The 14658-nt window shown below is 33.6% G+C and overlaps 1 protein-coding gene and 1 long non-coding RNA gene across 2 annotated transcripts; both read right to left on the bottom strand.

Annotated features, from left to right (window-relative positions):
- Positions 1–1455: 1455 nt before the first annotated feature.
- LOC131628117 (uncharacterized) lies at positions 1456–5102 on the bottom strand. The gene is made up of 3 exons (XR_009291672.1): positions 3936–5102; positions 3599–3831; positions 1456–2626 (listed from the first exon to the last, which is right to left on the bottom strand). It is a non-coding gene; the product is annotated as an uncharacterized LOC131628117 (long non-coding RNA).
- Positions 5103–12018: 6916 nt separating this feature from the next.
- LOC131628123 (wall-associated receptor kinase-like 2) lies at positions 12019–14440 on the bottom strand. The gene is made up of 2 exons (XM_058898996.1): positions 13386–14440; positions 12019–13299 (listed from the first exon to the last, which is right to left on the bottom strand). The coding sequence occupies exons 1-2, from the start codon at positions 14227–14229 to the stop codon at positions 12119–12121; spliced, it is 2025 nt and encodes a 674-aa protein (XP_058754979.1). The 5' UTR covers positions 14230–14440; the 3' UTR covers positions 12019–12118.
- Positions 14441–14658: the final 218 nt, after the last annotated feature.

Below are 14658 nucleotides of genomic sequence, written 5' to 3'. Positions count from 1 at the left end.
CTAAACCTCCATTGGTAATAATCGAAAACAAGTCACACCCCATCGATTATATACAAATCAAAACCTCTCGAAGTACCAAACCTTGTTAGAAAAAACCAGAGCATTCCTAGCCCTCCAAATGTTCCAAGTAATGAGCATCTAGAAAACAAAACAAAATAAGGACGGACAATATTCGCAAAATTATCACAACTGTAATCTATCACTTCTTGCTCCGTACCAAAATTTCAAAAAATCTTCTAAGTCCACAATTTCGCTAAAAGGACCATTCTTTCGCCAGACTGTTCCCCTTCTTCACCAGGTCTTAGTCGAACTCTTCCAATTTCTCCTCGAAGTCAGCTTGTTCATCTCAAATATTTACTTAAGTTCTACCAGGACATCTCACATTCTCTTGAGCGTCGAAATTACAACCAACAAATTGCTCCCTAAAAATATATTTTTAGATTGAATGGAGAAATGGACATTTTTTATAACCCTCGATGCGCTAATCAAGACGTGTTACGCTTCAACCATCATCATTACTCCTATATTATAGTAGTAATGGATGTAAGGGCTAGGGAATGTTGTCAGATGGTGTGATTTGATCAGAATGTCTTTAAGGAGATTTTTTCTACTGCTGTAAGTAACCTTAGAAGAGATTGGGTTAGTCTGGATCTTATTAGAGCTTTTACGCAAACTAATAATTTTTGGAGTTCGTAAGTGTGCATGACATCTTAGCCAACCAAAGAGTCATGAGAACATGTGCGGATCTGTAAGGACATTTATCAGATGTGTCCGTTGAGTGAAGAAGTTAAAAGGCCTGGAGGTGTTTCTCAAGGAGATAAAGTATCTGATTTAGGATTGTTTTCACAATGGGTGAAGCTATAGTTCTTCACAGTGAGAATATGAAGTCTTTAATGTGACTTCATCTGGTGATCAAGTGGTAATCTTCATCAGGAGCATAGTTTATTCATGACAGGAGGAGTGGAGTATTTGTCTATGGATTGTTACTGCAAATGTATATTATTTTTTAAGCTTGCGTGCTATTCAAGCTTGTGGAATTTATTTATACCTATTATGAGGGTGTAATGTTAGACAACATGTTGTGACATTCACTACAAGAAAATTGGTAAATTGCGACGGTTAGTTTTAACAGGTTACGACGGTTTGAACCGCCACAAATAACAAAGCGCGACGATTGTGTAACTGTCGCAAAAACGAGTGTCGCCAGGGTGTACTGCGACGGTTGCTAAAACTGCAACTCCTACTGTCGTTATCAATCGCGACGGGTAGAAAACAGTCGTAAATTGCTAGTAGCGATGGTTACAAACCGTCGTGAGTTTTGTTTGGTGTTTGTAAATCAATGCTGATTACGGAGGTTTAAAACCCCCGCTAAATTCATGAATTATAAAAAATCTAATGTAACTAATAAATTTATTGATGAAATAGAAAAATAAAATTATATATATTAACGTCACAAATGCATTTCGGCTGAAATAATTGGAAACATAATAAGTTGTTATAGAAAGACCAACAACCATCAATTTTTTATACTAATCTATTAAAAACTATATAACTATAAATGAAAGTTTAACAAGATAAAACAACAAGAAGTATGGTATCATGTCTTATTAAAAACAGTTCCAAAATAAGGTCCAGAATTTCCAGCTGAAGTAACTACTATTGTACCATTGGCCGCTGCTTGAAAGAACCTATAGCAATTGAATCTTCAAACAGATTATGAGACTTTCCACCAATAGAAACTGAAAGCATATTAACACCGTCACTTGTGGAAGCATAACAAATAACTAAAGTATATGTTCACACCACCCAATGTTTAGAGTTTGTAACTCATTGCAGTAATGTCCAATTTTCTGTATCATAGATCATAACCATCTTAAGCCATTCTTTTCATAAAGAAATTAATAAAAGTAAATCTAAAAAGACCCTAATTCTTATGAGATTGATGATGAGCAACTAGTCTGAAATGAATCATATTCATACCTGTAATGCAACATCTGATACAACTTTAACACAACCACATAGATTCAAAACTTTTAACATAACTGGTGAAAACTAATGAAGTAAGTCGACAAAGACGCTGCATACAAGGGAGAACAAGTAAAATTCAAATACAAAAGTTTAAATTAATAAATCATTATACAATCATATTTAAGGCACTTCGAGAAATACTTTAATGATTAGGGTGTATATGCATTGGCAAAACATTTTCTAGAAGTTAACCAAACAACCAAGTTCACATAAAGAATAACCTTCAGCTCATGAATTAAGCAACCACACCTCTTCAATATGGTATCCTTTTCTAGATGCCCGTACTATCATCTCTATTTGAAAGACATATCTATTAATTACTAACACAACAACTAATGATATCTTCAAGTGCTGATTTCCAGTAAACTCTACAAAAAACAACAATAGAACAATCTCAAACCAGTCAACATGGGAGCTACAACGATATCCAAACTGTTTAATATCCATTATCGAGCTTTATACCGAAAATACCCAGTCAAATGTAAGACATTGGGCCACAAAAGTGTTTATGCAAGAACGTTAGCCCCACTGCTTATTAATTTTTGCATAAGAGTCCATCCATGCACACCACCGCCTTTAACATAATGAGTCCCTGTAACTATATCAGCACCAGTTTCCAATTACTTTCTAAAAAAACAATAGGAAGAATTAAGTTGAGGCAATTAACACGACCAAAGTGTCACATAAATCATGGCTGTATGGTATTATTTGGGCATTCATAAACATGCTATAGTTTTATAAAAGCAGAACTTAATATGAAACATATTGTTCACTATCATGGTCATGTTCTATTTTCAACTAAGATTAAAGTATATTCTTACTTGCATTCATCCACCTCAATGCATAAAGAATATATGTACTTAGATCAAAAATGATCAACTAGAAAACAACATATGTAATTAGCAAAACGTTTTAACAATGAAACCAATCATGCTAGCAGGTCACTAAACTAATGAGTATATCATAAAAGGTTACATTTCTCAAAACAGTTACTTCTATGATAAATGTGTTCTTCCTCACACCTGTTATGACATTTAACCAGTATATTCTCTTAGCTTGTAGTCAAACGGAATAAGCTCAAGGTTATGTGAATATTGAAGTGCTCTCAAATAATGAATTTTGGTTATGAAATTTACAATTGTTGGGAATGAAAACAATATTCTCAAGATAAAGAAGTAATCAAATATTAGTTTTTCTTTTCCACCGTAATTCAACAAGAGAAGTTGATAGCTTATGTAATCATATAAATTTAGAGCATCATGAAATCATTTGTTCTACTCAAGGCCAATTTTGAAAAACAAGCCATTATTTTTGACAGGTCATAATTTCTAAAACTATGTGAAGCATACAAATTATATAGAGATTTAGCAACCCGTTTTGTTTCAGCATTCATGCCCTGACACGACTCAACCGCATAAAATTCAAGGACATTTCTTATAATATTCAAGCTCTATTTTATAGAAAACCCAATAACCCATACATGATTAATATTTCGTCTAGAACAAACATGTTAGCTCTATTTAAAAATTAAAGAATCATAAAGTCTTTTAAATCATTAAACCAACCAAACCTGGTTATTGTGAGGCAAAAATGAGAATCTTGGTTGCGGTGACAACTCTGAGTGTTAATTTGAGGACACATCGGCGAGTTAACTCTGTGAGAACAACGACAAGTCGACTTGGAGAGATGAATTCCATGTTATCAATGAAAGGCATACATGTCTCTTCCGATTGTTCATGGACTCATATCGCAATGCATGTTCTCCACGCCTATAGAACAGAAGATTCTCTTCAGTCAGGGCTCCTTGAAGGGAGAAAGAAGAATGAAGAAAAAATTAAGAAAGAGTTAAAACGTCTCATTCATCAAGAATCCGACCATAGAAAGTGAAATCAGAGAGGGAGACTTACCAAAGAACGAAGAGGGAACAAAGGCGGTGATGTTCTTCGAATCGGTTAGTTACCTTTGAATCGGTGACGTTCTTCAAATGGTCAAGCCAATAACATGAAGGTTCTTCGAATTGGTGACGTTCTTCGAATGGTGTTGTTGTTATTGGTGGAGATTGAAGAAAGGGATTTTAAGCTTTTAATTTTAGAATCGTTGGTGGAGAACAAAGGGTTTTTGAGCTTTGATTTACAGATTAATGGTGGAGAAAGGAGTTTTTGAGCTTTGAATTAAAGGTTGAAGGAAGAATTTTGAGCTTTGAATTGAGGTTGAAGGAAATTTTTTAGCTTTGAATCCTAGGGTTGAAGAAAGGGAAATATTTTTATGTATTTGGCGTTTTATTATCGTTTAGGATGGTTTAATGGGGGACGGCAGGTGCAGTACCCGTCACGACTTTAAATAGGGGAAGGGTGGCAGTTGATAAAACCGTCGTAGTCCACGGTTTACAGCGGTTGAGTGCCTAACCGTTGCTACTCTTATCAATCTTTTTAAAAATAAAAGGGCGGTTCTCCAAAACTGCCTCGGCAACCGTCGCGAATGGAGAAAGACGACGGTTATCATCCAACTGTCGCGACCTATGTGTCGTTAAACCCTAATTTTCTTGTAGTGATTGAGCTACTTGATGTAGTTGTTTCTGCTCTTGAAAGGGAGTGTTTGGTTCTAGCTAAGTGAAACTAGTGGAGTGAATCTTGTGTTCACATGCTTCCTAGGAGTGAATCATATGAAGCATGTTTGTTTCTGGGAGAATTTATTTTTCTCTACAGACTTTGGTGGGATTCTATAGAGGTTTTGGTTGTTGAATGGAAGATTTCACACATGATGTCTTGTTTTTTATTTGTGCTGGCCAAAAGGAGTATTCTTATAGTCTAGTGGAAGGCATCGTGAGTATGCTTCAGAGCATATTGAAGGATTCTGAGAAATGTCTTTTGCTGATTCCTGAAGAAGTGTTGGTTGATTTTTTAGACAATGTCTGACAGGGAGTCAGGACATTGTTCAGGACATGTTTTCTCCTTGAGCCAAACAAGGAAGTATTGCGGACGGTGCTGTCAAGAGGGAGTGTGAAACGTGCATTTGACTGTGCATGCATGCTTAGTAGCATGTGTTTTTTGGGAAAAGAAGCCCATAGACACTAAAGAAATTCAAAGTTGTTTTGGTCGATGGACATTGATTTTGGTGGACTTATCTTCCTCAAATAACGCTCTCTTTGACCTAAATCATTATTACAGTCTAGGAGCATTATTTCCTAAGAAAACTGCTCGACTATTTAAAGAGGTCATCAGTGGCGGATCCAGAAATTTTTCATAATGGGGGCAAGCAAAATAATCCATAATATAATATGTAAGAATAATATTTATTTTTAAACATGATATATTTTATATTAAGATGTATGTTTATTCTTAAATATGTAATAAAAATTATAAAAACAAATGATTAAAATAATTTTCTTTGTCGCAAAACATAAACATACATTTAAAAAAAGAAGAATTGGATAAAGTAGGTCAACTCATATTCATTTGTTGGATTAGATGCAAGATGTTCGTCCAAAGTTCAACCGTTAATGTTAGTGTTTTTTTTTTTTTTGTATTTTATAAAAATATACAATTGTAAATAAGTAGTGGATATTTATAAATTAAAAATTGTCTTCAAACAAAAAATGTAAACACATTTTCAAATAAATCAAAATTAATATCATGAAATGTTTTAAAATATGAAAAATTAAAATTAACTATATACATATAAAAATATTTAGATATATTAATACATAAAATAGACAAATCAACTACATTATCATTTTTCCTTTTAAACGTGAAATATACAAGATGAGTGCTTATGTTATAAAAGATAAGTAGTAGTAATAAATAAGTTATCTCTTCTAAGTTTTTAAATTTATTTTCTTAAAAGAATTGTTTGCAATAGATAACAATTATTATTATGAGAATGGGCAAGGCATTCAAACAATGTACTATATATAATTAAATAAAAAAAATTTGGGGTTGGGGGCAAGGTATAACTTTTTTATTAAATATAATTATTCATTCAAACAATGTATTATATGAATTATGTAATTAGTTTTCCTTTGTAGGGGCTTGAGCCCCCTTACCCTTCTACATGCATCCGCCCCTGGAGGTCATTCCTTCACTTCTTTCATGTTGTGGTTGTTGCTCTTTCATGTTCTTATGGATTTTGTTAGGGCATGGGTGAGTACATTTTGGTAGGGGTGTTCATGGGTTGGGTAAACCCAATAAACCCAGTAAAACCCACCTAAACCGATTCAAAAAAGTGGGTTGGGTCGGGTTATTGGGTGATAACGGTTTTCAAAAATGAAAACCCATTCAAAATAATTGGGTTATGGGTAAACCCACACCCAACCCACAAAATCCATGGGTTATTGAGTGACTATATTTTTTCTCTTTTTTTATAATTTGACAAGTGATGACTTTGATGTTTTTAATTTTGCTTGCTTCAATTTCAACTTTTTGAACATTTTTTATTTAGTAAGTAATGATTTTAACTTATTTAGGATGCCACATTTTGATTATTTTGATGCTAATTTTAATAAATTGCAAGTATTTTATGTAATTCTAGGTTTTACTGTAATGTAACTTTGGTTCTTACAAATATATGTTTATAATAAAATTCATTATACATTTTGACATTTGATGTTTTAAAAAATAGCAGTAATATGTTAAACTATTTATTAAGAAAAAATGTAACATATCATTAATAATTATATAAGGAAAAATAATATTGGGTAACCCATTACCCAACCCAATCCAACCCACAAATTTGTGGTTTTACCCAAACCAACCTAATGATATTATGGGTGGTTATTTTTCCTCACCCAAACCAGTGTACCATATACGGGTTGGGTTATGGTTTTGGCTAAATTCAATCCAAACCGACCCATGAACACCCCTACATTTTGGGTCTGGTTATCTGAAGGATTTGGTTGTCAATTTTTGGCCAAATAGGGGGAGAGAAGTATTGTTCAGATGTTGTTAAGTTTGAGGTCTGTTTTTGCAATTGTTTTGCAAAGATGTCATACAAAATGTCCTACTCGAAGCTTGGTATTTTTGGGTGTTTTTGTGACTTGTGATCTGAGTTATGAACATTGTTGGGACATATGTTCTGAGTTATCCGGAGTAACAGTGAGATCCCCTAGGTTGGTGTTTGGATGCACCCTGGTAAGTAAATCATACCAATAATTTAAAGGGTTAAATATGTTTTTGGTCCCTATAAAATTATCAAATTTTGTTTTTAGTCCTATTAAAAACTGACGTGTTTTGGTCCCTACAAAATTATTATGTACGTAGTTTTAGTCCCTACTATTGAACTGATGTGTATTTTTTAATGATTATTTTACAGACATATTTAGAACGTCATAAAAAATTCCTCAAAAAAGGAATTCAAAATTTGATTTCTAAGTTGAGATTTGCATTACTTTTATCATTATCTTTTGAAATTTAAAAAATTTATAATTAATTCTTTTCATTTTAAAAAAATTCATAGTTTAGTAAAAAAAAATTTATAGTATTCTAAACACGTATAAAAAAAATTATTCAAAAATTTAAAAGTTTAAGGATGATTAAACCGTTTTCAAAATTTTAAAAAATAGTAGGGACTAAAACTACACGTATAAAATTTTTATAAAACTAAAATATGTTAAATTTTTAATAGGGACTAAAAATCAAATTAATTGTCTATATTATCTCTTTTCCGGATCTTAAGAAAAATGATAGATCATTATGATCTTTTGATAAAAAAAAAAAAAAAATCTAAATTATTTTAAAATAAGATAGAAAGATTAATTTCACGAATAAACTAAAATATGTAATTTAGCCTAATTATTTATAACAATACAATAAATTTGTAATTAAGTCTATCAAAAAAAATTGATTTGAAAAGTAATTAAAAATCAAGAGTTTAAAGGTAGTGCACGTGTAAACTAACTTTAAACATACAATTAATCAAAATCCTTACACTTTTCGTGTCATATTAGTTTTTTTAAAATTAAAATTGTGTTTTAATTAGATATATCGTAAAAGATATCTCTTTTCCTCAAAAATCAAATATTTTTTAATCAAATTCATATCTTTTAATCAAATTGATATCAAATTTATTTTGCATAATGAATTGCCTTTTAAGTTTTCTCATCTATAAGTAGACAGTAGTTGATTCTTATTAAAAAAAACCAAACCTATTAGTACCGCAGAAACAACTGCACGGCAAGGATAGATGGCGGAGAAAAGCGTTCATCTTCCTCAAGATCTGATAATTGAAATTCTGTTGAGATTGCCGGTGAAGAATGTATTATGTTGCAAGTGCGTAAGTAAGTCGTGGCTTTCTCTCATCTCTAATCCCGATTTTGGGTTCCTGCTGTTTCGATCATCATGTATCTTGTCCCATATACTTTGAGATTTTCTCATTGAGAACTAATAAGTGGAAACATATTGAGTTTGATTCTCAATTTATTATTTACGATGGATGTGGTTATAAAGCCGGGTTACTCTTGAATGGTTCTATTCATTGGATGGTTTGTAATTACAAGTTATCAACGGACGTTTATTGTGACGTTATTATTGCCTTTGATTTGAAGGAAAGCAGAATGTCAGAGATGGCACTGCCATATTGTTTTAATTATAAAGATTATCCTAGAAACCACAATTTGCTGGTACTTGGCGGACTTATCAGTGCATCGATTGTGGGCATGCATAAGGTTAAGATATGGGTGATGAAAGAATATGCAGTGTATTCATCTTGGACTAAGATTCTTGAATTTTTTGTTGACCCTGCTTTGCACAATTCTTTATCCATAGTATGCTTTACAAATTGTGGTGATATAATTGGAAGAGATGATGAAGGTGGATTGATGGCATTCAGCAGGTCTAAGAAGCAATCAATTGCTTTGATGCTGGTAACTCATCCTCTCTGTCTCAAAAGCAGTTAAGTGGAATTGATTCTAGTGAATATATATCAGGAAAACTTCAGTTTATTATGTTAATGTAGTTCATTCTGTAACTCTTTCCTCCACATGCTAAAATGCTTGGGGTGATTTTCCATCATTTTCTGATTCATCGACGTAGGTGATTTGATGTAGAGGAGTTTTGTTTCTTATTTTAATGCTTCTAACTCAACCTTATTCTCAACTGAATTAATGTAATAAAAACTAGTATCTCTTAGTTGATAAATTTATCGAGCTGAAAGTTCACAGAAGATGATGATGGAGAGGATGCATGGTCCTGGTATGGCATGGACTAATTGCTCATTTTGCTTTCAAATATACTTTGTATTGAGGAGCTTCCATCCTGCACACTCTTCGGTTTCTCAACACTACATTTTTTCTCTTTTGTTGTAGTGTTTATTTTCGTTCCTTTCACTTATGAGAGAATATTCATTTTAATTTTGAATTTTTTTGGAAGATTTAATTATCGTTCTTTTCACTTATGAGAGAATATTCAATTTATATTCATCTTAACAAATAGAATTACTCACAACTTATTTCCAGACGCCGCCTTAGTACGATATCCAAGTTTGCTAGACATTAATCAAATAAGAATTCAAAAATTGAAAAGTTGTTCATGAAGACATCGAGGAAGTTTCTAACTAAGTTAGAAAAGATAGCATTGTTGAAAGGGCAGGACATAATCCAAATAACATAAGTCTATAAATTAAATTTACAAGTCTATTCATGATCCTCGAGATTGACAAATATTTGATTATAACTTGATTAACTATGAAAAAAATAATAAAACCTTCCTATCTTTCCACTTTTCTGTATGATTTAACCAGGAGCTCGACATCAACCAATAGAAGATATATGGTGCTTGCTAGTACTTTGATTTGTTGACTCAAATACTCGGCAAAATGGAGGAACACATGCATCTGCCTCTAGAATTGATAATGGAAATTTTATTGTGTTTGCTGGTGAAGGCGCTACTATTACGTTTCAGGTGCGTCTGTAAATTATGGCTTTCTCTTGTCTATAATCCCAATTTTGCAACTTTTCATTTTCAACTTGCCACGTCAACCACACATAGACTTCTCTTCTTAAAACCTTGTTCTCATTTTGTTGCTCCCGAAACCCTATTCATAGATTTTGATGCAGTGCTTGATGATGATTCATTGTTTTCTTCACGATACTTTGACTTTTTGCGTCATTCTTATCCTCAATTTAGAGGTTCGTGTAGAGGGTTTATGTTTTTAAATTGTGGCTCTCATTTATGCCTATAACATTCATCCACAAAAAAATACCTGCATCTCATATAAATAGTGTCTATAACCATAATCTATTCGAACTTCTATTATGGTTTTTGGATACGATCAGTCAAAGGATGATTACTTGGTACTTTTAGGTCTCCACGAAGAAATTGAAAACCAACCACTAACTAGTTCGATTTATTTAATGATTTTCTTGATGAAAGCCAATGAGTGGAAACAGATTGAAGTTGGTTCTCATTTGCCTTATATGACGACTCTTGATGATAGTCCTAAAAGCGGATTGTTCTTGAATGGCTCTAATCTTTGTCTAGTTTATAATTATGAGAATGAAAGGGATGTTATTATTTCCTTTAATTTAAAGGAAAGGAGAACTTCAGAAATATTGTTAAACACAAGGGTTAAGTGTTATTGGTGAGGTTACTTGTGTAAAAAGATAACTTCACCATTGATGTAACTCTTGGTTTTGTTTGTCATAACTGTCATACACTAGTTAGTTATGAGTTAGTTGAAGGTTAGTTATTGAAAATAACTAACTCTGGTGGTTATAAGTAGCATTAGCTTGATCCAAACTAGAATTTGTGCAATTTATTTCTCTATAATGCAATGCAAGCTATTCATTCCATTTCAATGGTTTTTCATAGTTTAAATTTCACATGGTATCATGAGTCGTTGGTTCGAGTGAAGGACCAGCTCACTTGTATCAAAAGTCCTTCCCACGTGGTGGTGAGTAGAAGGAATGTCCCATGAAAAAAGTGTCAATTGAGGTGCAATGGTATGAGCCCTCCTTTACCTACCTCACTTAGTAACACATCTAGTATGTCTCCATTGCTCAACTTACTAGAATTACTAAACCTCCATTTTTGCAAGATAACCACTGCAATTTGATTGAGAATGCAATTCGATCTCCTAATTCTATTGACATTACATCTTCTTCTCAAAGTAAGTATCCTTTATCCTCTTTCATATCTTTTCAAAAATTTTCTGCTGCGCGTACACAATACATTCTTAATATGTCATCCATTTATGATCCTAACACTTATAAAGAAGCCATTTGTGATGAAAATTGAAGTAATGCCACTCAATATGATCTAATGAAAACCAACACATGGAAGTTAGTCCCTTTGCTTAATCACAAGAAAACAATTGGATGTAGGTGGATGTTCAAACTCAATCTACATGTTAATGGCTCTAGATATATATAAAGCACTGTTGGTAGCAAATAGTTTCACCAAAACTGAAGGCCTATAATATTTGCATACAGGAGGTTAATTGGGAGACTTCAGTAATTAATACAATCCAGACCAAAGATTTCTTATGCTGCAAGTAAGTTCAGTCGGTTTCTAAGTACACCAACTAATGAACACATGCTAGCAGTTCTACATGTTCTAAAATACCTCGAAGGTAATCCTGGTAATGGCATTGTTCTTTAGATTAGCATCAACACTAACACTCAAAGGTTTTTCTGATTCTGATTGGGGAGCTCAGACACTAGAAGATCTACAATAGGTTTTTGTTTCTTCCTTGAGAACTCTTTGATTAGTTGAAAAAGCAAAAAACACACTGTAGTATCTAGATCTTCATCTGAGGCTGAATATAGAGCATTAGCCCAAGCCACGTGTGAGGGACAATGAATTCTATATTTGTTGTAGGATTTTCACATCAAACACTCTTCTCCAAATGATTAATATTTATTTTAGGGCAAATAAAATCTGAAAAAATGTACAGTCTGTTTCTGTTTACTATATACAGATTAAAGAGTAAAAGAACATGCTATGTCAATTTCTGTCTTGATGCAGCCAAATTTTGAACTGATATATACAAATTAAGGTGTTAAAAAATGAGTCATTTGTTCTTAGCCATATCTCGGATACACTTCCATCCATAAACTGAAAATGAAGTACAAAGTATAATAAACTAATAATCTAGCATTTTAGAAGGAAGTAGACTCCATTTGAGAGGATAGTGAAAAACTTTCCACTGTGGACTCCTGAGATATGACATTAGTTGAATGCTCAAATAATTGTCCATCACTTGGTTTCTTATGATCATCTTTGATATATAAAAAACTTTGCACCTTTCTCAGTGCTTCTAATTCTGCTGAAACCTCTTTCATTGTTGGTCTTTTCTTACCATTAAGTCTCAAACACCTCATTGCAAGATTTGCAGTAGCAAGAATGTCTTCTTTTCTCGCTTCCTTAAGCACTGTGTTGTCTACAACATGAGAAAGTTGGTTGTCTTTCATCGCAGAAAGGAAATGTGCAGTCATATTTTGTCCCTCATCTTCATCATTGAATGTTATTGGCTTTCTGCCGGTTATAATCTCTACAAGAATAACACCGAAACTATATACATCACTCTTATCTGTAAATTGACTGGACTGGAAATATTCAGGGTCCATGTAGCCGAAAGTGCCTCCAACAGCTGTGGTTAAATGAGTCTTATCTAGTGGAATTGTTCTAGATGTTCCAAAATCAGACACTTTGGCACTATAGTTGCTGTCCAGAAGTATGTTGGTTGGTTTGATGTCTCTGTGGAAGATTGGAATGGAAGCTGAAAAATGCATATATGCCACTGCTCCAGCAACTTCACACGCAATTCGAAGGCGAATTTCCCATGAAAGCGATGATTCATTGTCTCTCCTATGTATATGTTGAGAAAGATTTCCGTTATTAATATATTCATAGACAAGTATTGGAGTTTCTGTCTCAATACAACATCCTAAGAGTTTAACAATGTTTCTGTGGTTGATCTGAGATAAGATGACCACTTCATTAACAAAAGCTTCTACTTGGTTCCTGTCAAGCTGTTTCGACTTCTTAACTGCTACTATGGTTCCATCTGGTAACATTCCTTTGTACACCGTGCCATAGCCACCCTGACCGAGAAATCTACTCTGGTTGTAGTTATCGGTTGCTCTTTGAAGCTCTTCTCCTGTGAAAAGCTTTGCCATTTCTCCATTTCCATAAGATGATAACTTCTCTTGTAACAGGTAACCCCCATTTTGTCTGAATAGCTTTTCCTTACGAATACTCGCTCTTCTTTTCTGTATATATTGATATAACTTGTAACCCAAAAGAAACAAAATCAGAAACGCTGCACCAATTCCAACCCCTGAAAATACACAAAGAAAAAACATTGCTAAAAGCCAAAATCTTTACAGAATTATTTTTTTTTGCAAATGGTTTATACAAAAGTACCTAATGCAGCAATCAATTTGGCTGGAAACTTTTGCCCATGAGAATCGTTACAGGTTCCGTCCTCAAGCCTTCCTTGAGAGCAAGTACAATAGAAACTATCAGGATCCTCTTTGCAACTCTTGCCTCGAAGAGGAACTAATATAGGTGACAAGGCAAAGAGGACCACCTTTCTGCTTTTATTTGGTGCCACTTGCAATTCATTTGCTTCTAGTATACTTTGTTCATCAACACCATAAGCCTTAGCTATAGAGTCAACAGTTTCGCCATAGTTCACTGTGTAAACCAGCAAGGAGGTGATCCCTTTTGCCATCTGTTTTGACGTAGGACAAGCACAAAGCAATGGAATTGTGAGCTGAGCACCAATTGTAATGTTTACAGAAGCATAGTAATTCTGACCCCTTAAAGCCTGACATGTTGTGAGGCTTTGGTAAGTTTTATTTACCAGTTGAAAGTAGGTATCACCTTTTTTGACAGTGTAAAGGGTGTTATGCTGATAGATATTTCCAGAACATGAACACAAGTTAGGGACAATGATTGTTTTATTGGAAGGAAGCTTGGTATCTCTTGAGATATTGTTAATTGAAGCTATGGTTGATGCTTCAGAACTAAGAAGGTTGGCAATAGTTATAGGATTGTCATAAGGGGGTTTGGACCTGAAAACTAAGAATGAATTGCATGATGACATTTGAGGGCCATTGCATAGGTATCCTTTTGGTGCTGAAGGGTTGTCTGAGCAATCAGTGACAGTTGTGTTAAGATATAATTGTTGACAGTTGACTGAATTAGGAAACATAAATAAGAGAAGGATTGTTGTCGGGAGAATGTAATGGTAAGGAAACTCCATGAGTTAGATGAGTTGCACTTCAATTTTCAGGTCTAGTTTAAGATCCAAGGCATTGATTCATTACCCTATGTTTTTCTTTAATTGTGATTTGTATGAGTCAAAGTTGCAACAAATTGAAAATGTTAGTAAAGTCATTATTGTTCCCTCTAAAAGTCAAGAGCGTGACACATTCCGTTGCAGAATTTTCTTGTTACCGCCAAACTACGTACTGCTTCGGCAGCTGGTGCGTGGCAGGGGAAGTCATATTAGCAAAAGCCACGTTTGAGCTGCTTTGCTAAGATAACACATAACGTGCTTAATTATTTTATTTCATACTTATCTTCATGATGTGACGTAAGTAAATATTCTAAGAGCGGAATTTCTAAGCTTGTCGTCACAAATGTTGTTATCTAGTTTTTTAGGAAGATGTCATTATCTAGGTAATATTAT

This window comes from Vicia villosa, unplaced genomic scaffold, assembly GCF_029867415.1.
Source record: "Vicia villosa cultivar HV-30 ecotype Madison, WI unplaced genomic scaffold, Vvil1.0 ctg.000423F_1_1_1, whole genome shotgun sequence".
In the NCBI taxonomy this organism is placed as follows: domain Eukaryota; kingdom Viridiplantae; phylum Streptophyta; class Magnoliopsida; order Fabales; family Fabaceae; genus Vicia; species Vicia villosa.
This window is presented reverse-complemented; position numbering and strand designations above follow the sequence as displayed.